Here is a 25,221-nt window from a genome sequence, read left to right on the forward strand (position 1 = left end):
ATGAAATCATATGATATTTATCTTTCTCTGACTTATTTCACTTTACATAATACACTCCATTTCCATCCACATTGTTGCAAATGGCAAGATCTCATTCTTTTTGATTGCTGAGTAGTATCCCATTGTGTATGTGTTTATATATATATGTATGTATATATATTGCAATTTATGATATTTATTTTTTTAATTTTTAAAAAAAATTTTTAAAATTTACATCCAAATTAGTTAGCATATAGTGCAACAACGATTTCAGGAGTAGATTCCTTAATGCCCCTTACCCATTTAGCCCATCCCACCTCTCACAACCCCTCCAGGAACCCTCAGTTTGCTCTTCATATTTATGAGTCTCTTCTGTTTTGTCTCCCCTCCCTGTTTTTATATTATTTTTGTTTCCCTTCCCTTATGTTCATCTGTTTTGTCTCTTAAAGTCCTCATGTGAGTGAAGTCATATGATTTTTGTCTTTCTCTGGCTAATTTTACTTAGCATAATACCCTCCAGTTCCATCCACATAGTTGCAAATGACAAGATTTCATTCTTTTTGATTGCCGAGTAATACTCCATTGTGTATATATACCACATCTTCTTTATCCATTCATCCATCGATAGACATTTGGGCTCTTTCCATATTTTGGCCATTGTTGACAGCGCTGCTATAAACATGGGGGTGCATGTGTCCCTTCAAAACAGCACACCTGTATCCCTTAGATAAATGCCTAGTAGTGCAATTGCTGGGTCATAGGGTAATTCTATTTTTAGTTTTCTGAGGAACCTCTGTACTGTTTTCCAGAGTGGCTGCGCCAGCTTGCATTTCCATATATATTTATTTTTTTAAAGTGTGTTTATTTTTGAGAGGGAGAGAGGGAGGGAACCAGTGGGGGAGGGGCAGAGAGAGGAGACAGAGGATCTGAAGCAAGTTCTGTGCCGACAGCAGGGAGCCCAACCTGGGGCTCAAACTCACAAACAGCGAGAACATGAACCGAGATAAAGTCAATTGCTTAACTGACTGAGCCACCAAAGTGCTCCTCCATTGTGATATACATACATCTTCTTTTATCCATTTGTCAGTCAATGGACATTTGGGCTCTTTCCACAATTTGGCTATTGTTGATAGTGTTGCTATAAACATTGGGGTGTATGTGCCCCTTCAAATCAGCATTTTTGTATCCTTTGGATAAATACCTAGTAGTGCAGTTGCTGTGTTGTAAGGTAGTTCTATTTTTAATTTTTTGAGGAACCTCCATACTGTTTTCCAGAGTGGCTGCACCAATTTGCATTACCACCAGCAGTGCAAAAGAGATCCTCTTTCTCTGCATCCTCGCCAACATCTGTTCCTGCCTGAGTTGTTCATGTTAGCCATTCTGACAGGTGTGAGGTGGTATCTCATTGTGGTTTTGATTTGTATTACCCTGATAATGAGTGATGTTGAGTATCTTTTCATGCATCTGTTAGCCATCTAAATGTCTAGCAGTATTATATTTTAATATTGACTCAACACTTGACCTGAAAAATGCATCAGCAATTAGATAATATCTAAATAGCATAATATGATCATCTTTATGGTAAAAATTGATGCTTTGGTATCTTATTTAAAAATTTTTAAATGTTTATTTTTAAGAGAGAGACAGTGTGCCAGTGGGAGAGGGGCAGAGAGAGGGAGACACAGAATCTAAAGCAGCCTCTAGGTTCTGAATAGTCAGCACAGAGCCTGATGTGGGGCTTGAACGCACAAACTGTGAGATCATGACCTGAGCTGAAGGTGAATATTTAACCAACCGAGGCAGCCAGGTGCTCTGATGCTTTGGTTTCTGTAAACCAAATGTTCTTATCTCTTTCACGTACCACATCTACACTTGGGTCTGTTAGAGATGGTTGACATTATGCTACCACATTTCAGATATCTTGTTAAATTATATTTAAGTGATGATCTGAAAATACAGTGAAATAATCTGAGTATATTATATAGTAAGAAAGTAGGAACATTTCTAGTAGAAGAAAATCTCCAGGCTAGTATCTTAGGCAAGAATTTTCTCCTGTTTTTCTTGACTCACATTTCCTTAAAGCCAATCAATAGACAATTTAAATTTAGCTGGGTTCCTAACTTAAAACAAAATAAGCATGTGATTCTTAATCTTGGGGTTGTGAGTTCAAATCCCATACTGGGTGTAGAGATTGCTTAATATTAAAAAAAAAAAGTCTTAGAAAACAAAACTAATTAGTTCACAATTTAGCTGTAATGTCTTTAATATTGAATACAAAAAGTATAAGTAATTTTAATAAATATTCTTGATTTGATATTATAAATTATGCAAATAATTCTGTGCCAAATTTTGAAGCTGAAGAGTTAATCCTTCTTTAAATGTCTTTGACAAGTTTCTAGACTCGTAAAAGTTTTCAAGAAACTAACCTAAAGCTTTTTGGGTGTGCATGTATACAACTATGCAGTGTTCTGATTGCAAGCCAAATGATCCTCAAATTCATGCTGTATCAGATTCTTTCTAAAGATGTAAAAATCTTTGATCTGACACAGGCGGCTTCTTACTAAAGTTTGTTTTTGGAAAACGAACAAAAAACACTGTTTTTGTTTTGTTTTGTTTTAGGATCCTGAAATAAAAGCCCTTCACCTTAGCTTGCTCAGGTGCTAGATATTTATTTATGTCAAGCACTAGAGGGAAGTGTGGTGTCACACAACTGCTATATTCTGCAAACCATGTACACTGTGGCATGCCCAAATATAGAGAAGAGGTACAGCAAAGAAGGACTTAGAAAAATACTTTCTCAAGATTGAAGTAGACAGGTGTGGTTTCCCCAGATCTACTGAGATCTAATGTTTTACATAGAAAGTCCCAATATAGGGCTTTGATCCTTTTTAAGCAGCAATAACATTCAAATAACTGATTTTCATAGCTTTATTGTTATTTTACAACAAGATATGCCCCTGATTTTTTGTTTATTTATTTTTGCTATGTCCCTGATTTAAAAAAAAAAAAAAAAGGCAAATAAAGTACAAAGAAAAAGTGAACACAACTTGGAATCATACTATATGTTCTCACTGTATGGGGGAGGATTCTTGTAGATATCTCTCTCCAGTGACAGAAATATGCAATTTTATTTTATTTAAAAATTTTTTAAACATTTATTCATTTTTGAGAGACAGAGAGAAACAGAGCACCAGCCGGGGGGGGGTGCGGGGGGGCAGAGAGAGAGGGTGACACAGAATCTGAAGCCGGCTCCAGGCTCTGAGCCATCAGCACAGAACTCGATGAGGGGCTCAAACTCAAACCGTGAGATCATGACCTCAGCTGAGCTTTTTTTTTTTTAAAAAAAAAAGCTGAGTCATGACCTTAGCTTAACTGACTGAGCCACCCAGGTGCCCCAGAAATATGCAATTTTAAATACATGGAATAATACTGTACTTGTTGTATCTGGAATAGTTTTGTTGCAGATGGTAATAGACATCATTCTGTTGTGGCAAAGTATAGTGTATGAATAGGGGGAGTCGAGTGTCTAGATTTAAATTTCTTCTCCACTCACTGTGTGGCTATCGGCCACACTGTGTGGCTATCGGCAAGTGATTTAATCTATCTCTGTGTACCTCAGTTACCTCATATGCAAAATGGGGATGATAATATTACCTACCTTAGACAGTTGATGTGGGAATTAAATCATACAATTGTTTAAGACAATACCTGGAACATATGAAGTACTTACCACATTTTAACTAGTTTTCTTCTTATTATTTTTATTTTATTTTATTACTTTTTATTTTATTTTTAAAAAATTTTTAATGTTTATTTTTGAGAGAGAGAGAGGGAGAGAGACAGAGCATGAGCAGGCAAGGGGCAGAGACAGATGGAGACACAGAATCTGAAGCAGGCTCCAGGCTTGAGCTGTCAGCACGCAGCCTGATGTGCAACTTGAACTCACAAGCCATGAGATCATGACCTGAGATGAAGTCGGACGCTTAACCAACTGAGCCACACAGGCACCCCTCTTCGTTTTTTTTTTTAATGTTTATTTATTTATTTTGAGAGAGAGTACACACTCACCAGGGAGGGGCAGAGAAAGAGGGAGAGAGAGAATCCCAAGCAGGTTCTGCACTGTCAGCACAGAGCCCAACATGGGGCTCACTCAAACCTATGAAATGTGAGATCATGACCTGAACAGAAATCAAGAGTCAGACGTTTTACCAACTGAGCCACCCAGGTGCCCCAATTAACTATTACTCTTACAATTTTCAACTTCATAGTAACAACCTGAAGGTTTTTAAAATATGAAAGTGGGACTTTTTTCAAATAACCTTCATCATATTTCAAAACCATTCTTTTAATATAAATTATTACTGCTTCTACATATATCTATATACTTTCTCCATTGATGTTGGTATTTGCATGAGACAAATACTCAGTTTGCATTTATTGATTGATCTACCTGAAGACTTTAACAGAAAGAAACCTGTTCTAAAACAGGTTTAAGAACTGTCCTGTTGAATGCAAGGTACCTTTAAGTCAGGTGGTTTTACACAGGTCACTTTTACAATCCATGAGTCCAACTAAAAATCTGTTAATTATTAAACCATTATGTATTATCTGGAGACCTGACACTGCAGATTGTGAACAGACAGCGTTTGTCCCTCAAGTTAAATCTAAACACTAATTGAAAAATGTAATTATCAAGAGATTTTAAAAAACAAATAAACCTTTTTGTCTTAAATTTAGTAGAGAAAGTGGGATATCTCTTGTTTTGACTGTCATAAACAGGTCTATGGCCTAAACAATTGGTTTAAACCTTGTTTGAGATTCCTGCTTGTTTTAGCATGGCGGCGCTTGGAGTTCACAGAACTCTCCTTTTGGTAATTTCTCTGACAAAGTGTCTGGAGGGCACAAAACTGCTGGCAGACTTTAAAAAATGTGGTGACTTGGAATGTGAAAGTAAGTTTGTTTTTCTTTTTTGCCTTCTTTTCCTCTTAAACTGAGGTTCTGAAATGACATAATATATTATTGTGGGCATGTATGATAGAAGTAAGCATTAATGTCATTGAGAAATATTTGCAGCTATAAAATATACTTCACTAAAAAAAGAAAATGCTAGAAGCAAAGCATTTTGTAATAGTTTTTAATATAAATATATCAAGGGGCAAAGATCAGCCTGATATATAAATATATCAGAAATTATAAAGATATTAATCCAGGCCTCAAAAACAAACAAATCAGCACTTTTCCTAGTTTTTAAGATAGCTATAATTGATTTGTATTGATTTGTATTATTGTCCAAACGTTATCAAACAATCATTTCTGTGTTCATTTATTATGTAAAAATATTAAAATCAGTGTTAGGAGTGGATAATTTTATTTATATCCTTGAACATTAAATTTCTCCTTTCTTTTACAAAGAAAAATTAATTTTCATTTTATTGGTTAAGAAGTTATTTTCTGTTATTAGCATTATGGTGCAAAAGGAATAGTATCACAATATATTACAATTGTTTTACATATATTCTATCTCTCCAGTATGTGAGAATTATTTTTAATTTGCAATATGTAAATTAAAAATCCAAAATATTATTAGTAGAAATGTAAATAATTTATAAGTAAATTTTTATGAGTACACATTTTCCTTAATCATTTGGATATGCAATTTGATACATAGAGATTTACTAGATGATGTTTTATAACAATAATAATCTTTCTTTCCTTCTTTATTCTTCATCTTAGTTTCCTTAGGGCCAGACACCAAACATAGAAAGGAACATTCAAATTCATAGTAATTTATAACATTATTTTAACTTTAATTGTATGACTTAATCAAAATGTTTTACATATGTTAGTATAATTATAATAGGTAATATGTTATGTATATTACTTTATGTATTAAAGGGCTAGATCTAGTATATGGGGTTATGACCATTCATAATTATTGAGGGCCTATTATTTGTTGGGTCTGGGGGGATAGGAGTGTATATCTAAGAATAAAATGAAATGTCAGATAAATTTCTTGCCCTCCAGGAATTTTCATTCTAGTGACAGGTCAACATGAAAAAGTAAATATCAATACAGCATAAGAATAATAGGTAATATTGAAGTTCAGAGAAGGGCAGAACAGGCTGGACCAATTCAGGATGTCTCATAGAAGAAGTAGAATATGAGTTGACCAGGAAGAGAGACTGAAGAGTTTCTGAAGGAAAGAGCAGAAAGAAAAAGCTCAGAATATGGAAGGCAGATGTTGCAGTGCAAATAACCTCAGTGCAAATCTGGCTCCACCATTTATCAAGTGTGTGACCAACTTTCTAAGGTTTAAAGGATCATTTGTTAGATCGATACAAGATTATTGATCTTATAGGTCTGTTTTGAGGATTCAATAAAATAAAGATATGAAAGAGCTATCATAATGCCTAGAATATACTGTAGTCCCCTTTACCCATGGATCACTTTCCATGGTTCTAGTTACCTGCAGTCAACCATGGCCCAGAAGCAGATGATCTTGCTTCTGACATACAGTCAGAATGTCAATAGTAGCCTAATGCTACGTCACAGTGCTTACCTCATGTACCTCACTTTATCTCATTTTATTTAGTCATTCTATCATCTCACATTATTGCAAGAAGAGTAAGTACAGTAAAATAAGATATTTTGAGAAAGAGATCACATCACATAACTTTTATTTTATTTAAAAAAATTTTTTTAATGTTTATTTTTGTGAGAGAGAAAACAGGGGAAGGGCAGAGAGCGAGAGAGAGAGACACAGAATCTGAAGCAGACTCCAGGCACCGAGCTGTCAGCACAGAGCCCAATGCGGGGCTCAAACTCATGAACTGTGAGATCATGACCTGAGCTGCGGTTGGACACTTAACCGACTGAGTCACCCAGATGCCCCAGCATCACATAACTTTATTATAGTATATTGTTATAACTGTTCAATTTTACTATTAGTTATTGTTTTTAATCTCTTACTGTACCTAATTTATAAATTAAACTTTATTATATGTATGTATACATAGGGAAAAACATAGTATGTAGGGTTTGGCCCTATCTGTGGTTTCACAGAGGTCTTGGAATGTATCTCCCTCAAATAAGGGGGACTAACTACTATAGTAGGTACCAGGAAGAAAACGAATTATCTTTACCTTTCCTTCCTGACAAGATGGTAACAACATATTCCAGGGACAATGGACAGATGAACTTGACTGTAAAGGAATAAGAGGAAGTCATTTTAAATAAGGAAGAGGAGCAGGTTATGGATAGCCTTGGACACCAAGCCAAAGAGCTTAGAATTTATTCTGTGTGCAGTGGGAAGTCAATGTAGGTTTTTGAGGTGATAAATGATATGAAGCAATTAGCATTTGGAAATACATAGGATATACTGGAGGAGGGCAAGACGGGAGGGAGATAAATAACATTTTAATTTAAATTGTGTGTTTTTCTTCACATGTTTACATAGCTTTAATAAGCAGAGTCTTAGCCATGAGAGATTACAGAGGACCTGACTGCCGATACCTGAACTTCACTAAGGGAGAAGAGATATCTGTTTATGTTAAACTTGCAGGAGAAAGGGAAGATTTGTGGGCAGGAAGTGTAAGTATCTAGTCTTAAAAACTGAATGTAGAGTAAATGACTAGCTTGCACAGAAAAGCTGCTTTTCATCTCTAAAGGAACTTTAATAATTTCAAAGCACTTTACATATATAACATATATGTAATATATATTTAAAATATTTATTAATTTAAATATTTAACACATTTAAACAAACGAAAAATGGTCATGTTCAGTCTTGGTTTTAGAATTTCTATAAAAGTAGTGTTTTGGGAAGGCAGTTTGGTTGGGATAGAGAACTTAAGAGTGTCTTGAAATTATTTTTATGTAGCATGCATAGTTTCTGAACTTAGGTTTTATATTTACTTGGAGAATAAAATTACTTTAAAAGTGCCAGCGGAGATTATGGGACATCTAGGCAACACCAACGATAATGAAAAGATGCTATGGTAAGCAATTTTACTCCCAAGCTGAACAGGCATGACCCACCTGATGCACACATCATTTCCATTTTGAATATGCATCAGATTTCTCTGTTGTGTAGCCTTTGTGATCACTATTTGAAGGAGAAGATTCTACTTGGATCTATCCTGCTTTTTTAGCAGCAGGGGCTGTATGACTGAACGGCTGACTCTCAATGGCCAGAATTATTTGGCTTCTGTAGTTCCCAAGATTCCTTACTGCTATGGTCCTTTAAACATGCCAGTGTATGTCTTTGAACACATTAGAGGCAACCAATGCAGCTGTAAGAAAAATGACACAGTAGGTATCACAAGAGAAAAAGAAAGCATTCTTTCTTGCTTACTATGTATGAGAATGATAGTTTCACACAAAAGTAGCATGCAATGTGTAGAGCCAGGGTGAAGTTTCAAGCATACTTAGTTTTGTGCATTAGGTGATTAACCCAGGCAGGCAGCTGTTTAAGAGACCACACTATGGAATTCACCCACAGACTGTCAGTTTCCAAACAGCTGCCGCAACTGCAGAGCTGGAGAATCACAGTTGAGATGTAACGGTGCTGGATGAAAGGACCAAAACACGTTTCAACTTTGCCTGGGATAGGAAATGGGCTAAGAGTGCTGAAACCTTCACTCTCAGGGGACATCCTACATGTAATTAAACTGGATTAAGAAGATCTCTGCTACCAAGGTAGCCCCAGAAAAGTTTTATGGAACCAAATCCTCCCTGGAGGACTTACAGATCTTTGCTGTATTGATGAATCCATCTTGGCCCTTCAGAGTTTAAACATCTTACTTGATTCTGTTATCCTAAAAAATGCTGAATATGTCACAGCTCCATCTAACTTGGCTACTGCCACCATTCTTCTGCCTTTTGATAGCCCATGTTTACTAGTGTAAACCTGTGGTCCACCTGGGTAAGGAAGGTCATTAACAAACATAAAAAGGAAGAAAATGAGTATGTAGGGTGGTTTTCCCTCTGAAGTTTAAAAAAGCGACATTTTACGACTTGGCTCTTTGTTCCCTCAAATTAATACTATTGTTTTGAATAACAGGCATATCTGGCTGGCTCAGTTAGTAAAGCAGGTGACTCTTGGTCTTGGGGGCTGTAAATCTGGTCCCACATAGGGTGTAGAGATTACTTAAAAACAAAATCTTTTTTAAATGAAAGAGATAGAGGGAGGAAGAGAGAGAGAGACAAATGGGGAAGGGCAGAGAGAGAGAGAGGAAGAGAATCCCAAGCAGGCTCTGCACTGTCAGCACAGAGCTTTACATGGGGCTTGATCCCATGAATTGTGAGATCATGACCTGAGCTGAAATCAAGAGTCAGACACAGGGTATTCACTTTTGAATGCCACTTCTGTGTAAAGAGAGCTCCCATGGTATTCTAACGTTCTGATCTTATACTCTAATAAATTTTTGCCTGCTGCTCACTTAAAAAAAAAAAAAGGACAGACGTTTAAACAGACTGAGCCACCCAGGCACCCCTAAAAAGAAAATCTTAAAAAAAAAAAGGAATATGATTTCACTTACTTTCTTTTAGACAGCAAATGAAAGCCAATTAATGTTTGTGATTTAATATAGATGAAAGCCAAGGACATGGGACAAAATTAGGCTCGATAATTATTATTGGTTTGATAACTCTTCCTTGTTAATCTTCATTCTTCATTTTGGTAGAAAGGAAAGGACTTTGGATATTTTCCCAGAGACGCAGTCCAGACTGAAGAGGTGTTCATATCTGAGGAAGTTCAGATACCAACTAAAGTGAGTATTAAATAACATTTCAGTTGTTAATTGCATTTAAATTTTCTTGGCTAAAATAGTTTTCTGTAGTATAAGTGTCTATTGGTTAAGTATCTTGTATAGTGAATACATAAAATAGTTGGTTTGGGAACTCACTCTAAGGATAGTTTGAATATGTGAATAAAATTAGGTTAAGACAAAATTGATGACAGGCATATCATTTGCTTTCTGAAAAACGGACAGGCAGTAGAGTGTAGTAGTGAAGAACATAGATTCTGGAAGTAGACTGAGTTCAAAGCCTGACTATGGCTTTGTATGCCTTAATTTTCTCATCTGTAAAATAAGGATAATGATTATATTATGGTGCTACTTCACAAATTAATGGGGAAAGATGAACATAGGTAAAGTATATAGAACAGCATTTAGTAAGTGCTATATAAGTATTAGATATTATTACTAATGTTATCCTACTGGGACAAAATTTATTTCCCATCACTCCCTCTGGGTCTTATATCTGTGCAACCTCTTTTGCTATTGAGTTTTAAGTGAGCTAGATAATGTTGGATTTGATAATGTTGGGCTTGGTAATGAGAAAGGGAATCAGAAGGTGAATTTTCACTTAATTTTAAAAATATTTATTTATTTATTTATTTATTTATTTATTTATTTAAAGTTTTATTTTCAGTTATTTTGAGACAGAGAGAGAGAGAGAGAGAGAGCGAGCGAGCACAAGCTGGGGAGAGACAGAGAAAGAGGAAGAGAGAGAGAATCCCAAGCAGACTTCTCACTCTTAATCACAAACCATGAGATGGTGGCCAGAGCTAAAATCAAGAGTCAATGTCCAACTGGCTGAGCCACCCAGGTGCCCCCAGAATGTGACTTTTCAATATATGAGTCTGATTAGCCCATTTAATTCAGATTCTAGGCTAAGGCAACTCACCTTAAATAAGGTCAGTGTGAAGTGAGTCAGCCTAGTCATGCAAACTGTCTATTATGTGGCTCTTTCCCAGCATAAATTCTGGGATTAACAGTCAATTTACTGTATAATTTCTGGTACTGTCAGTTTTCGTTTTTGTTTTTAAAGACAGAATTCTTATTTATTTATTTATTTATTTATTTATTTATTTATTTTAAAGTAGACTCCATGCCCAATGTGGGGCTTGAACTTATGGCCCTGAGCTCAAGAGTCACATTCTCTGCTGACTGAGCCAGCCAGGTATCCCTGATACTGTCAGTTTTATCTCCAAAATATATATGGAGTATATTGTCTACTCATCATTTTCACTCTCCCCATAGCCCTAATCCAAGGCCTCATCATTTCTTTTTTTTTTTTTAATATGAAATTTGTTGTCAAATTGGTTTCTGTAAAACACCCAGTGCTCATCCCAACAGGTGCCCTCCTCAGTGCCCATCACCCACTTTCTCCTCCTTCCCACCCCCCATCAACCCTCAGTTTACTCTCAGTTTTTAAGAGTCTCTTATGGTTTGGCTCCCTCCCTCTCTAACTTTTCTTTTTCTTGCCCCTCCCCCATGGTCTTCTGTTAAGTTTCTTGGGATCCACATAAGAGTGAAAACATGGTATTTGTCTTTCTCTGTATGACTTATTTCACTTAGCATAACACTCTCCAGTTCTATCCATGTTGCTACAAAAGGCCATATTTCATTCTTTCTCATTTCACGTAGTATTCCATTGTGTATATAAACCACAATTTCCTTATCCATTCATCAGTTGATGGACATTTAGGCTCTTTCCATAATTAGGCTATTGTTGAAAGTGCTGCTCTAAACATTGGGGTACAAGTGCCCCTATGCATCAGCACTCCTGTATCCTTTGGGTAAATTCCTAGCAGTGCTATTGCTGGGTCATAGGGTAGCTTGATTAGAATACTATACTGTGTGCCTGGGTGGCTCAGTCAGTAAGGTTTCCAATTCTTGGTTTGGGCCTCAGGTCATGACCTTCAGTTTTGTGGGTTTGAGCCCCAGATCTGGCTCTATGCTGGTGGTGTGGAGCCTGCTTGGGACTCTCTCTGTCTCTCTTTCTCTCTCTCTCTCTCTGCCCCTCCCTTGCTCATGCTGTCTCTGTCTCTCTCAAAAAATAAATATATACTTAAAATACAAAAAATAAATATATACTTAAAAAATTTAAAAAAAAAAGAATACTACAATAGGGGCGCATAGGTGGCTCAGTCAGTTGAGCATCTGACTCTTGATCTCAGCTCAGGTCTTGATCTCAGGGTTGTAAGTTCAAGCCCCGAATTGGGCTCTGTGCTGAGCATGAAGCCTATTAAAAAAACAAAGAAAATAGAATACTACAATAGCCTTCTAAATGATTTCCTCATCTCTACATTTGCTCTCTTCAAATTCATTCTCCAAAAAGGAATGGAGCAATGGATCTCATAAGAACAAAAACCAACCCCCCCCCCCAAAAAAAAAAAATCAGATGCCATTCCTTTGCTTTACAGCCATTTAATGGCTTTCTATTGAACCTAGAATCAAGCCCTGACTCCTCACCCTGGCTCTACTTGAGCTGCTCCTGCTCTCCCCTTGCTCACTATGCCCCAGGCCACACTCACCTATTGACTGTTCTTAGAACATGCCAAACACTTTCCCAGCCCAGAGACCCAAACAGGCTGTTGCCTTTGTTGAAATTCTTTCCCCCAAGTTTTTCACTTGGCTGGTTCTTTCTTATCCTTTATGTCACCACTTAAGCATCAGTGCTTCAGAGAGGCTTTCATGATTCTTGTGGAATTACTGCATCTTAACCACAGATTCCTATTTATGTCCTCCATAGCACTTATTAGAATTCATAATTACTTTGTTTCCCTTTTGTTTACTGTAGAATTTCAGCATCTAGAACAATGCAGAACACATAGTAAGCATACAGACACCCTACATTCTTAGGTCAAGTTCCCTGGGAACAGACTCTGAGGTAGACCTTTGCACTCAAGAGGTTTCCTGGGGAAAACTCAGGAATAGCACCTGTGAGGGATCAGCTTTGGGCAGACAGAGAAGTTGAACTGTGATGTAGTCGCAACAAAGGTCTCAGTTGATTCAAGGAATTCTGAACCTGGGATGGCCTTTCAGAACTGCACTGAATAGAAGCAAGGTGTTGGGCTTTTTCCCCCTTGCATTACTGGGTCATCTGAGGTAGTGTTACTTGGGCTAGGTTAGTTTAGTGTTTACTATAGACAGCTACTATTCCAAGCATTTCATTCATTTAATCCTCACAACACAAAACCCCTATAAAGTAGGTACTGTCATTATTCTCATTTTACAGATGAGGAAACTGAGGCATAGAAAGGTCATATAATTCACCCAAGATCATAGAGATGAACTTGGCAGGGTCAGTATTTAAACCCAGATGGTTGGTTCCAGAGTCTGTTCTCAAGCACTTACTAGATTGCAGTGCCTAAAACATTGTAAAATGTTAATTTTGAAGTTTACTTTTTAAAAGTCCTGAACTGTATTCTCATAATGATCATATCCAAAGAGCAGCACATATCACTGTTTCATACCATGAGATTAAAAAATAACAATTTTGGGGTCCTTGGCTGGCACAGTCAGTAGAGCACGTGACTCTTGAACTCTGGGTTGTGAGTTCAATCCCCACATTGGGTATGGAGACTATTTAAAATTAAAAAAAAAATAGTAGTAATAATAATAACTTAACCATTTTTCTTCTTGATTATTTGGTTGTTCTGTGAGATGAACAAGAGGATTCCCCACCTCAACTGGCTATGTAATATCTCAATAAAAGAAACCTAAATGTTTTAGTGCAATTAAAAAAATTTTTTTTTAATTTACATCCAAATTAGTTAGCATCTAGTGCAACAATTCAGGAGTAGATTCCTTAATGCCCCTTACTCACAACCCCTCTAGTACCCTCTGTTTGTTCTTCATATTTAAGAGTCTCTTCTGTTTTGTCCCCCTCCCTGTTTTTATATTATTTTTGCTTCCCTTCTCTTGTGTTCATCTGTTCTGTGTCTTAAAGTCCTCATATGAGTGAAGTCATATATTTGTCTTTCTCTGACTGACTAATTTCACTTAGTATACTACCCTCTAGTTCCATGCACATAGTTGCAAATGGCAAGATTTCATTCTTTTTGGTTGCTGAGTAATACTCCATTGTACATACATATACCACATCTTCTTTATCCATTCATCCATCGATGGACATTTGGGCTCTTTCCATACTTTGGCTATTGTTGATAGTGCTGCTATAAGCATCGGGGTGCATGTGCCCCTTAGAAACAGCACACCTGTATCCCTTGGATAAATACCTACTAGTGCAATTGCTGGGTCATAGGGTAGTTCTATTTTTAATTTTTTGAGGAACCTCCATACTGTTTTCCGGAGTGGCTGCATCAGTTTGCATTCCCACCAACAATGCAAAAGAGATCCTCTTTCTCTGCATCCTTGCCAACATCTGTTGTTGCCTGAGTTATTCATGTTAGCCATTCTGACAGGTGTGAGGTGGTATCTCATTGTGGTTTTGATTTGAATTTCCCTGATGATGACTGATGTTGAGCAGTTTTTCATGTGTCAGTTGGCCATCTGGATGTCTTCTTTGGAGAAGTGTCTATTTATGTCTTCTGCCCATGTCTTCACTGGATTATTTGTTTTTTGGGTGTTGAGTTTGATAAGTTCATTATAGATTTTGGATACTAACCCTTTATCTGATGTGTCATTTGCAAATATCTTCTCCCATTCTGTCGGTTGCCTTTTAGTTTTGCTGATTGTTTCCTTTGCTGTGCAGAAGCTTTTTATTTTGATGAGGTCCCAATAGTTCATTTATGCTTTTGTTTCCCTTGCCTCTGGAGACATGTTGAGTAAGAAGTTCCTGAGGGCAAGATCAAAGAAGTTTTTGTTTGCTTTCTCCTTTAGTATTTTGATGGCTTCCTGTCTTACATTGAGGTCTTTCATCCATTTTGAGTTTATTTTTGTGTATGGTGTAAGAAAGTGGTCCAGGTTCATTTTTCTGCATGTTGCTGTCCAGTTTTCCCAGCACCACTTGCTGAAAAGACTGTCTTCATTCCATTGGATATTCTTTCCTGTTTTGTCAAAGATTAGTTGGCCATACGTTTGTGGGTCCATTTCTGGGTTCTCTATTCTGTTCCACTGATCTGAGTGTCTGTTTTTGTGCCATACTGCAACTTTTAACCAGGCCTCCATGCTTTACAGTCTCTGGTCTGTCTGAACTGTCATCATGTGCTGTGAAATTCCCCTCTCTTAAATCACCACGCAGCTGAACGTGCCTGTTCAGTGCACTCTTAGGAGAAGCAAGATTTTGTGGACATATATACATTTTCATCAGGAGTTTATTTTCAGAATATACTCAAAGCCTTGATTTTTCATTTAGGTATATCATCGACCCTGCGCGGTCAGTTGTGATATAAATGTTTGAGATTAGGAGATCTGATTTTAGTTTATGCTGTGTGTCGAGTTAGTTTTATGGTCTTGGGAAAATCATAGTCATTCATTTTAAATGATTTAGGGAGAAATAAGGAATTTTGGTGTATTTATGTCAATCATAATTTTTTTTTCTATTAGGAATCTGATTTTCTTTGTCTTCTTGGAGTAAGCTACACATTTGAAAATGAAGACAGTGATGGCAAAAACATATATCCTTATGAAGAAGATAAAGACCAAAAATTAAGTGTATATGAAAATGATTTGCAGACAGAATCTGGATTTTATTCAACTTCTGAAAGTATTTTGTTGGAAGATCAATTTCCAGCATCAGAGGCTCCTGAAGATATCAGAAGTTCTAGTGAATCAAAAGATTGGGAAGAAGTGGAAGCTGGAAGTCTGGAAGAGGATTCTATTCCTGAAGTGGTTCATATCCCACCATCCTCAACTGTGTCTGAAGTGAAAGGATGGTTTGGATTTGGAAGAGAACAAGCTAAAGGAAAGACTTTTGAATCAGTTGTTGAACCTCTACAAGAAAGTTCATTTCCAAGCAGAAAAGTAGCAGGAAAAGATGAGAATGACCTACAGGAATTAAATAATGATGAGCCCCAGACAGAACAAAATCAAGAACCAGAATCGGAATTCAATTCAGTGCCAAAGAAACAGTCTGAACTAGGTTCCATCAGTCCTCAAGCCACTGGTTGGTTTGGGGGTGGTTTTACAAGTTATTTAGGTTTTGGAGGTGAGGATACAGGGCTTGAATTACTGCCTGAAGACAGAAGTTCACCACTACAAGATGCTCCTAATTCCATACCATCTGAGGAAGAATCCACAGTTCCATGCACAGAAACATTAACAGAAAAAGAAGACACAATCACCAATGATAGCTCAATTCTCAAACCAAATTGGTTTGATTTTGGTTTTGGTATGCTAGGCTTTGTATATACCAATGAAGATAAAATTATGTCAGATGATGGAAAAAGTGAAGAAGGAAGTGGAGGAGATAAACATGAACATCTTCCAAAAAGTAAATTTGACCCTGATAAGGAACAAGAAATAAAAACAATAAAAATTATAGAAACTGAAGATCAAGTAGGGAATGAAAGAGTCTTAGAGAAAACAGATGATTCTGACACATTACCATATTTTAAAAATTTCTTATATAATTTTGACAATCCTTGGAACTTCCAGGACATTCCAAAGGAAACAGAATTGCCATCTCCCAAACAGATGCAGGATGAAAATAATGTAGTTGACAATGATGAAACAGAAGAATTTTCAGTTGAAAATTATCAAACAGATAATATGAAAGTTATGATGCTGAAAAGCAGATACAGTCAGTCAGGTTTGTATAAAAATATCTATTATGTAACTTATTTTTTAAACATAATTTATTCTTATAAGTACAAATCAGATAAAAAAAATCCAGAAATCCATGTTTCTCAGCATATTCAAAAGTCAATAACAATCTTATCAACTACCCTTTTATTAATTTCTGGTTTACTCTGGGAATTAGATCTTAGTATTATAAAATAAAATACCAAGGTAAAAAGAATGATTGGAGATACATAGATATTCCAAGAAGATCTTAAGGTATTTTACAACAAAGTTTAATTTTTATGAAAGTAGTATATGTAAACAGGTTTTATATAAATAGTGCTAAGCCTATTTTTTTTCTTTTTATACAAAAGCAACTTGTTGCTTCTGTCCACCTCTACTCTCTCCTCTGTCCCAGGGACAATAATTTCTTTCTTTCTTTCTTTCTTTCTTTCTTTCTTTCTTTCTTTCTTTCTTTCTTCCTTTGAAGCAAATTTCTTTTAGTATTTATCTCTATTTTCTAAATAGAATCTTTATATTGTTCTGCTTTGATTAATTTCGACAATGTACACTGACTTTCTATTTTCATTAATGAGGGTTTCTGCTCATTTACATTAACTTTTTAGCTTATTAACACATTCCCAATATAACTATATTTGAACGGTTTTCTATCAATTCTGGGAGCTAAACAGAAAACTATGGAAAGGGGCAGAGTATCACAGGATACTTCTAGATCTAGCATCTAAGTATTTAGCAATTTCTATGATTAGAAATGTGGATTCTACTTTAAGTAAAGAATTATATAAAATGACTTTCTCACATTTCCATTCTGATGTCTCTCTGATGGACAGATTAGAAACTGCAAATATTGGCCAATAATACAGGAACAACTGAACCTTAGGATGATAGATAACCTTTCATAAGAAGAGATCAACAATGTTGCACACTCAGGAAACACATAATTTCCATTAGAAATGATTGATTTTCTTGAATTTTCAGAAGAACTATATGTTATTTCTTAATAGTCTCCAAAATGTGAGCTCTTAACTGAATTAATACCTTCAACCAGAATGTAGACTTATATTCTTACCCTTTGCTAAATGAGAAATGGGTACGTGTAATGCTTGACTAAAAATAGATTGTCAAAGCATAAAGAGGAAATGATTTTGTTCTACACTTGTTGGATCCTAAAGGAATATTTGTGAAAAAGCAGATAAGAGTAATTGAGAAGAATAAATGAGACTAAAATAAAGCAAAACAATATCAAAACAATATGAAATAAAGAAGATTCAAAATATAGATATATGAAAATATTTTAAGCATATTTATAAAAACTCCAAGGCATACTGAACATCACTTTAGTAGAATTTATTTATTATTTCATATAGTGATGCTAGGAGAATTTCTTTTTTTTTTTTAATTTAGTTTTATTTATTTATTTATTTTTAAATTTACATACAAGTTAGTTAGCATATAGTGCAATAATGATTTCAGGAGTAGATTCCAGTGATTCATCCTCTACATATAACACCCAGTGCTCATCCCAGTGTCTTCCTTAATGCCCCTTGCCCATTTAGCCCATTCCCCTAGCCACAACCCCTCCAGCAACCCTCAGTTTGTTCTCTATATTTCTCTATATTTAAGAGTCTCTTATGTTTTGTCTCCCTCCCTGTTTTGATATTATTTTGGTGAGAATTTCTACATATGAAAACAGGAGATCAAACGAGAATAGGACATTTATGCAATTACAACTAATTTTGAGGGATTTTATGAAAATATTAGGAAATTCCTTTAAGCTTCTAAAAAAGATAGGTCGTTCTATATATACAAAGTAGATTATTCCAAAATATTACGATATTAATTAAATGCAAAACAACCTGGGGTCATGTAAAATTTATTTTTTTAACCTTCCTTCCTTCCTTCCTTCCTTCCTTCCTTCCTTCCTTCCTTCCCTCCCTCTTTTCGAGAGAGATAGAGGGCAAGCAGGGGAGGGGCGAAGAGAGAGGTAGACAGAATCACAAGCAGGCTCTTCACTGGCAGTACAGAGCCCCATGCGAGGCTCAAACTCATGAAACATAAGACCACGACCTAAGCCGAAGTCAAGAGTTAGACACTCAACTGACTGAGCCACCCAGGTGCCCCTAAAATTTATTTTAAAAAGGTAATACTAAAAGGATTCAGATAAATCCATAGGCCCTACTTTCTGGCTATTGGAGAAACAGCTATAGCAGCCAATATTTTTAGATAATTTCAATAACTCTTTTAGGAAATACCAAGTGAAAACTTGCGTTAATCAGAAAGATTGCATTAAAAAAATGAATCACTGGATCTTAAATCAATATTTATGAAAGGCTGAAACCTGAGATAACCAGATTTACAGAAAAACTAATATACTGATATAGGTATTTACAAAACACATAAATTAGGGAACAGTTATTTATATTGCAATATTAACTATTTTACAAAAGGACTCCAATTGAACTTATTTAAATGAATTTTCCAAGTATAGCTAAATATAAAACGTTCTTCATTATGTTATTTGACTTAAAATTCTGTTTACAAACAATTGTAAGAAAGGCATATCTATATCTAATGTAAATCCTTCTTAAAAAATGTTTATTTTGAGAGAGAGAGCATAAGTGTGTATGTGTGCATAAGCGTGCACAAGTGGGGGAGGGGCAGAAAAGAGTGGGAGAAAATCCCAAGAGGGCTCCTTGCTGTCAGCGCTGAGCCCCATTTGGGGCTCAATCTCACTAACCAGGAGATCATGATCTGAGCCAAAATCAAGAGTTGGATGTTTAACCGACTGAGTCACCAAGGTTTACATATCTAATGTAAGTCCTAAAGCTTTGGTTTAAGTCATGTGAAAATAATACCCTGAATTAATTTAATTAATTAATTTAATTAAAAAATATTATGGGAAGTATTCATTTTTCTTAACATACGTTATTTATTTTAAATGCAATTAAAACAATATTTTAAAAGAATTTAAACACATATAAGTTTCAGTGTAATTAATAATAGAATAAGCCTTTTTTTTCCCCCTAATGCCATTAAACATCACTGAATCCTGCATTTACAACAGTCCCATTGTATTCAGGTTCCTGAGCTGATTGCTCAGTTTTAACTTTTATGTCCACAGGTAAGAGTAAGTTACTGATTTGTGTTTGCCTACTTGAGACTTTCATCTTTTGAACAAGGCTAAATAAGTGACAGCACCAAAGTGCCATGTTAAATTCATAATTGAAAGAGCAATAGACACTGAATAATTGTCTTATTATAAGCAATAATACTGCTTTTCAGAACTGCACTGATACTTTCCTATCCTTGTCTTAAAAAATAACCGAGCATCTGACTCTTGGTTTTGGCTCAGGTCATGATCTCATGATTTGTAGGTTTGAGCCCCACATCGGGCTCTGTGCTGGCAATGCAGAGCCTGCTTGGGATTTTCTTTCTCTTTCTGTGCCCCTCCCCAGCTCATGCTCTCTCTCTCTCTCTCAAAATAAATAAATAAGTGTAAAAACAAAAAAGTAACTGAGAAGTAAATCCCACATTTTACCTGAATATTTTAGGCTAGGAATGGTTAGAATGTTTTTTCCCCTTTAACTCTGATTAGTTAATTCAGTCAAATGATCAGTTTAAACTATGTTTGAAAATTGAATTGTCTTAAAATAAATGGCTATTAGTATGCACATGAATATATGATGCAACAATACAAATGTGGTAAACTTTGACATATATGTTTCAAATTAAAAATTTTTTTCAATTAATTTTGGGGAAGGATAATCCTTTTAAATGTTTATTTTTGAGAGAGAGTCCTGCAAGGGGGGAGGGGCAGAGAGAGAGGAAGACTGAATCCAAGGCAGGCTTTGTGCTGAGAGCAGAGAGCCCAATGTGGGGCTAGAACTCAAAAACTGTGGAATCGTGACCTGATTCAAAGTTGGATGCTTAACCAACTGAACCACTGAGGTGCCCCAAGGATAATCCTTTAATTAATTAATTAATTAATTAAACATTTATCTATTTTTTAAAGACAGAGAGGGGCAGAGCACGAGTAGGGGAGGGGCAGAGAGAGAGGTAGACACAGAATCTGAAGCAGGCTCCAGGCTCTGAGCCATCAGCACAGAGCCCGATGTGGGGCTCAAACCCACAAACTGTAAGATCATGATCTGGAGTTGAAGTTGGATGCTTAACCGACTGAGCCACCCAAGCGCCCCAGATAATCCTTTTAAAATGAAAGTTCTCAAAAGACATGCATATATATTTTCATTATAAATTTGAACTCAGGTATATTATCATTGAAAGGTATACACATTTAAATATTTAATATGTAGCATAAAATCAGAAAAATAAGGAATATTTTAATTAAATCTCTATTAGCCTTCTTACACTGAAATGCAAAACTTATATAAATTTTTTCTCTGACAGTATAGATTTATGACTTCTGTAAAAAAGCAGTGAGAAGATTTATAATTTCTTGAATTCCCTCTAAAATTTAGGACACTCATTGAAGCAAGATGTTAATTTCATGAGATTACCAAATTAAGAAAACATGTAGCTTTGCCTTTGCCAGACACATTCATAGTATATGAATGAAATCTAAAACGTAATTTAGTATTGATTTTAATGTTTATTTATTTTTGAGAGAGAGAGACACAGAGTGCGAGTGGGGGAGGGGCAGAGAGAGAGAGAGAGAGAGAGAGAGAGAGAGAGACAGAATCTGAAGCAGGCTCCAGGCTCTGAGCTGTCAGCACAGAGCCCAATGCGGGGCTCAAACCCATGAACTGTGAGATGATGACCTGAGCAGAAGTTGGACACTTAACCAACTGAGCCTCTCGGGTGCCCCATGTTGATTTTAATTTGATTTCTAAGCACAACTTTACGGTGTTTTGGGTCTGAAAGTGAAAATAAGCGCATACCTGTGTATACTCATGGAAGAATGTATTTTACTAACAGTTGAATGAGAATATCTTGAGTTTTTTACTTTTATATTCTATTTAAAAGTATCAGTATTTTCCCTATCTCGTCAACATAAACATACAAAAAATGTTATTTTTATGCTGTCAATTTTTCTTAATTGCCAAAATAACTTAAATAATGTCAAGAATATAGTGTGAACTTATACTATCTATATATTTTTTATACAGCATACTCTAGTAAATTAGTAAATTATATAATGTGCTTTAAAATAGAAAATATCCTATGAGGTCCTTGGGTGGCTCAGTCGGTTAAGTGTCCGACTTTGGCTTGATCATGATCTCAAGGTTAGTCAGTTCAAGCCCCATGTCAGGCTCTGTGCTGAAAGCTCAGAGACTGGAACCTGCTTTGGATTCCGTGTCTCTCTCTCTCTCTCTGTATCTCCCCTGTTCATGCTTTGTTTCTCTCTTTCTCTCTCTCTTTCAAAAATAAATAAACATTAACAAATTTTTAAAAATTGCAAACTTCAAAATCTTTAAAAAAATAAACTATAAAACATTTTATAATTATTAACGAATAAAGATTGCTCTCAATCATATCTTTCAAATTTTTCACTTGATATAAAGGATGTATTTGATTTTAGGATATATAAAGCTTCTATTTATTCATTGTTTTCTTTTTTTTTTAATGTTTTATTTATTTTTGAGACAGAGAGAGACAGAGCATGAACGGGGGAGGGTTAGAGAGAGAGGAAGACACAGAATCTGAAACAGGCTCCAGGTTCCGAGCTGTCAGCACAGAGCCCGACGTGGGGCTCGAACTCACAAACCATGAGATCATGACCTGAGCCGAAGTCGGTCGCTCAACTGACTGAGCCACCCAGGCGCCCCTATTCATTGTTTTCTAATGTACCTGCTGGATAATATGATATGCTATAAACTGGACATGGGCTGAAAGGGGAAACAAAAATTGGACTTTGAAATTAACAAAGCTCCAAGGGAATGGAAAAAGTACAATACCTGAGATTTGATTGGTACCTTGTCATTTTCAAATTTGTTTCAAATATCCTAAGACTATGGGTACCTTTCTGTGCAAATGGTTAATATAGTTTCTTTGGTAGTGGGCTTTCTTTCTTTTTTGGAGCAATCTCATTAAAACTTTGAGTGATAATGGCTTTTATATTTAATAGTACATCCTGGCAACTATGGACTGTAGACATGTATAACCTAGCGGACTAGATTTCAGAACTTGGAAGTTAATTGTTGTGAACTTTAATATTGTCTTTCTCTGTGTAACTGGCTCAGTTTGTTCTATTCATTATATAGAATAGGCGGTTATGGAGTATATTATTACACTGGTTACAACAACTACCATATATATGGTGATTACAGCAACCAGCGGAATGGTTATGGGAAAGTGTCCAGGCGAGGTGATCATCAAAATAGCTACTCACCATACTAAATTATTCCATTTGCAACTTATCCCCAACAGGTGGTGAAACAGTATTTTCTAATTTGAAGATTCATTTGAAGGTGGTTCCTGCCACCTGCTAATAGCAGTTCAAATTAAATTTTTGTATCAAGTCCCCGAATGGAAGTATGATGTTGAGTCCCTCTGAAGTTTAATTCTGAGTTCTCATTAAAGGAAATTTACTTTCATTGGGGGGCACCTAGGTGGCTCAGTCGGTTAAGCATCCGACTTTGGCTCAGGTCATTATCTTGCTCTCTCTCTCTTTCAAAAATAAGTAAACATTAAAACAAAAAATAAATTTACTTTATTTCTTAATTGCTATGCTTCTGAATCAATTTGATTTGTTTTATGTGCCCCCTCCCAGTATTGTAGAGCAAGTCTTGTGTTAAATGCCCAGTGTGACAAGGTCATGATGTAGTAGGGTCTTACTGGTTTTTAAATAAATCTTTTGTATAAAAAATGAGGCTGTAGATATGGTAAATAATTTTGGTCATTTTGACTATTTCTGGTTCTCTAACAGATAAAGTAAGAAAAATCTATCGTAACTAATTTTCTTGAATGGCGGGGATATATATTTTTGCAATAGGATTTAAATATTATACTTTCTTGGATAATAAATATATCTAACAGGAATGAAATCCTATGGAGAGCTATTTAATGTCTTATTCTTAGTCATAAGCTTATATAATAGCACAACAGCATCTTTGTTGACAGTTATGTTATTTTTTATTTTTTTTTAAATAGTTTTTAGGACAAAAAGGCAATGTAGAGAATAGAATTCTATACAGTCTTAAAAATTCTTCCTTGGTAAAAGAATAAAGAAAAGCATTGTGGTAGGCTAAATAATGACCATTCAAAAATGTTCATGTCTTAATTCCCAGACCCTGTGAATATGTTACTTGACATGGCAAAATGTCATATTGCAGATGTGAGAAGGAGAGATTATCCCAGTATCACAAGGTTTGTTACAGGTGGAAGGAAGGAGGGTTAGAGTAAGGGAGAGGTTACAAGATGCTGTACTGCTGACTTTGAATATGAAAGAAGGAGCCATGAGCTAAGAGATGCAGGTGGCCTCAAAAAAGTAGAAAAGGCAAGGAGATAGATTTCTCCTCTAGAGCCAACAGAAAGAACACAGCCCTGCCCACACCCTGGTTTTGGGACTTTTGATCTCCAGAACTCTAAGAGAATATATTTGTATTGTTTAAGGCACTAAGTCTGTGGTAATTAATTACATTCGCAGTAGGAACTAATGCAAGCTGAAGTTTATGTTTTACGGAATTCTTTCTGTAATGAAGTATCACAATGACCACAAAAATTCAAAGAATGACCTGCCTAGAAAACAAAAGGAAGCCCACAACAAACCCCCCTAAACAATTCTATATTTATTCACAGATATGGTATCTGAAATAGAGTTACCCACAAGAATTAATAAAGAAGTACATTTCGAGACTCCATCTTCTAAAAATAATGATGAAAAATCAAAAACATCACTAGATACTGAAGGACCTACTCAGCAGGAAATAGACAGATCTGTGGAAAATACCCTGCCAAACAGTCAAATGTTTTCAACTGATTACTCTCTGTCTTCTCAAAATTATATTGCTCAAAAAGGTAAGAAACAAGTTATTTGTTCTCTAATGCAGCAATTAAGGAAGAAATTAGATGCAAAAGTTATATCACATCAAGTGGTAACATATTTTTATTTATAAATTGACAGAAGATGCTTCTGAGTATCAGATTCTGAAATACTTATTTCAAATTGACATTTATGATTTCATGAATTCTGCATTTTCATCAATTATAATTCTTACAGAAAGGGTAAGTTGACCTTTTAAATCTTTTGCAATAATTTTACCTATTTTCTAAATATAGGAGTAACTGAAAATGATGTTTAAGTGAATCCTCTTATGCAAATGTTACATAATGTTGGTCTTTCTATAAAATCTTACATGTAGGATTTCTCCTTACATGAGTGTTTTGTTGCATGGATATTGTTAAGGATTTTTTTAACCTTTCCTTAAGTTTTGTTGATCATGAGCATTGTTTTTTCTTTCTTTCTATTTTATTCCCTTTTTTTTTCAAATCAGGAGAATTATACTGAATGATATAGCTTGGAAATAATAGGAGCTAAAATGAATCTTAAGCAAATTGTTAATATCTGAATGATAGCTGGGATCTCAAAATGGTATATTATAAGACTCTTACAAAAGCAACAAATATCTCAAAATTTAACCAAGCCATAACAAAAATTCCAAAATCTTCCACTTAAAAAAAATGTTTATTTACTTACTTTTGAAAGTGGGGGGGGGGAGAGGGAGGGGCAGAGAGAGAGGGAGAGAGAGAGAATCCCAACAGGCTCCATGCTGCCAGCACAGAGCCC

General features: G+C 35.6%; 1 protein-coding gene across 1 annotated transcript; it reads left to right on the forward strand.

The window, feature by feature from the left end:
* The first annotated feature begins 4,814 nt into the window (after nucleotides 1-4,814).
* LOC122239593 (melanoma inhibitory activity protein 2-like) lies at nucleotides 4,815-24,668 on the forward strand. The gene is made up of 6 exons (XM_042989603.1): nucleotides 4,815-4,929; nucleotides 7,436-7,569; nucleotides 9,663-9,749; nucleotides 15,279-16,482; nucleotides 24,234-24,452; nucleotides 24,559-24,668. Exons 1-6 carry the CDS (start codon nucleotides 4,815-4,817, stop codon nucleotides 24,666-24,668), a joined length of 1,869 nt encoding a protein of 622 aa, XP_042845537.1.
* The last annotated feature ends 553 nt before the right edge of the window (nucleotides 24,669-25,221 follow it).

Source organism: Panthera tigris, chromosome B3 (genome assembly GCF_018350195.1).
Source record: "Panthera tigris isolate Pti1 chromosome B3, P.tigris_Pti1_mat1.1, whole genome shotgun sequence".
Taxonomy (NCBI): domain Eukaryota; kingdom Metazoa; phylum Chordata; class Mammalia; order Carnivora; family Felidae; genus Panthera; species Panthera tigris.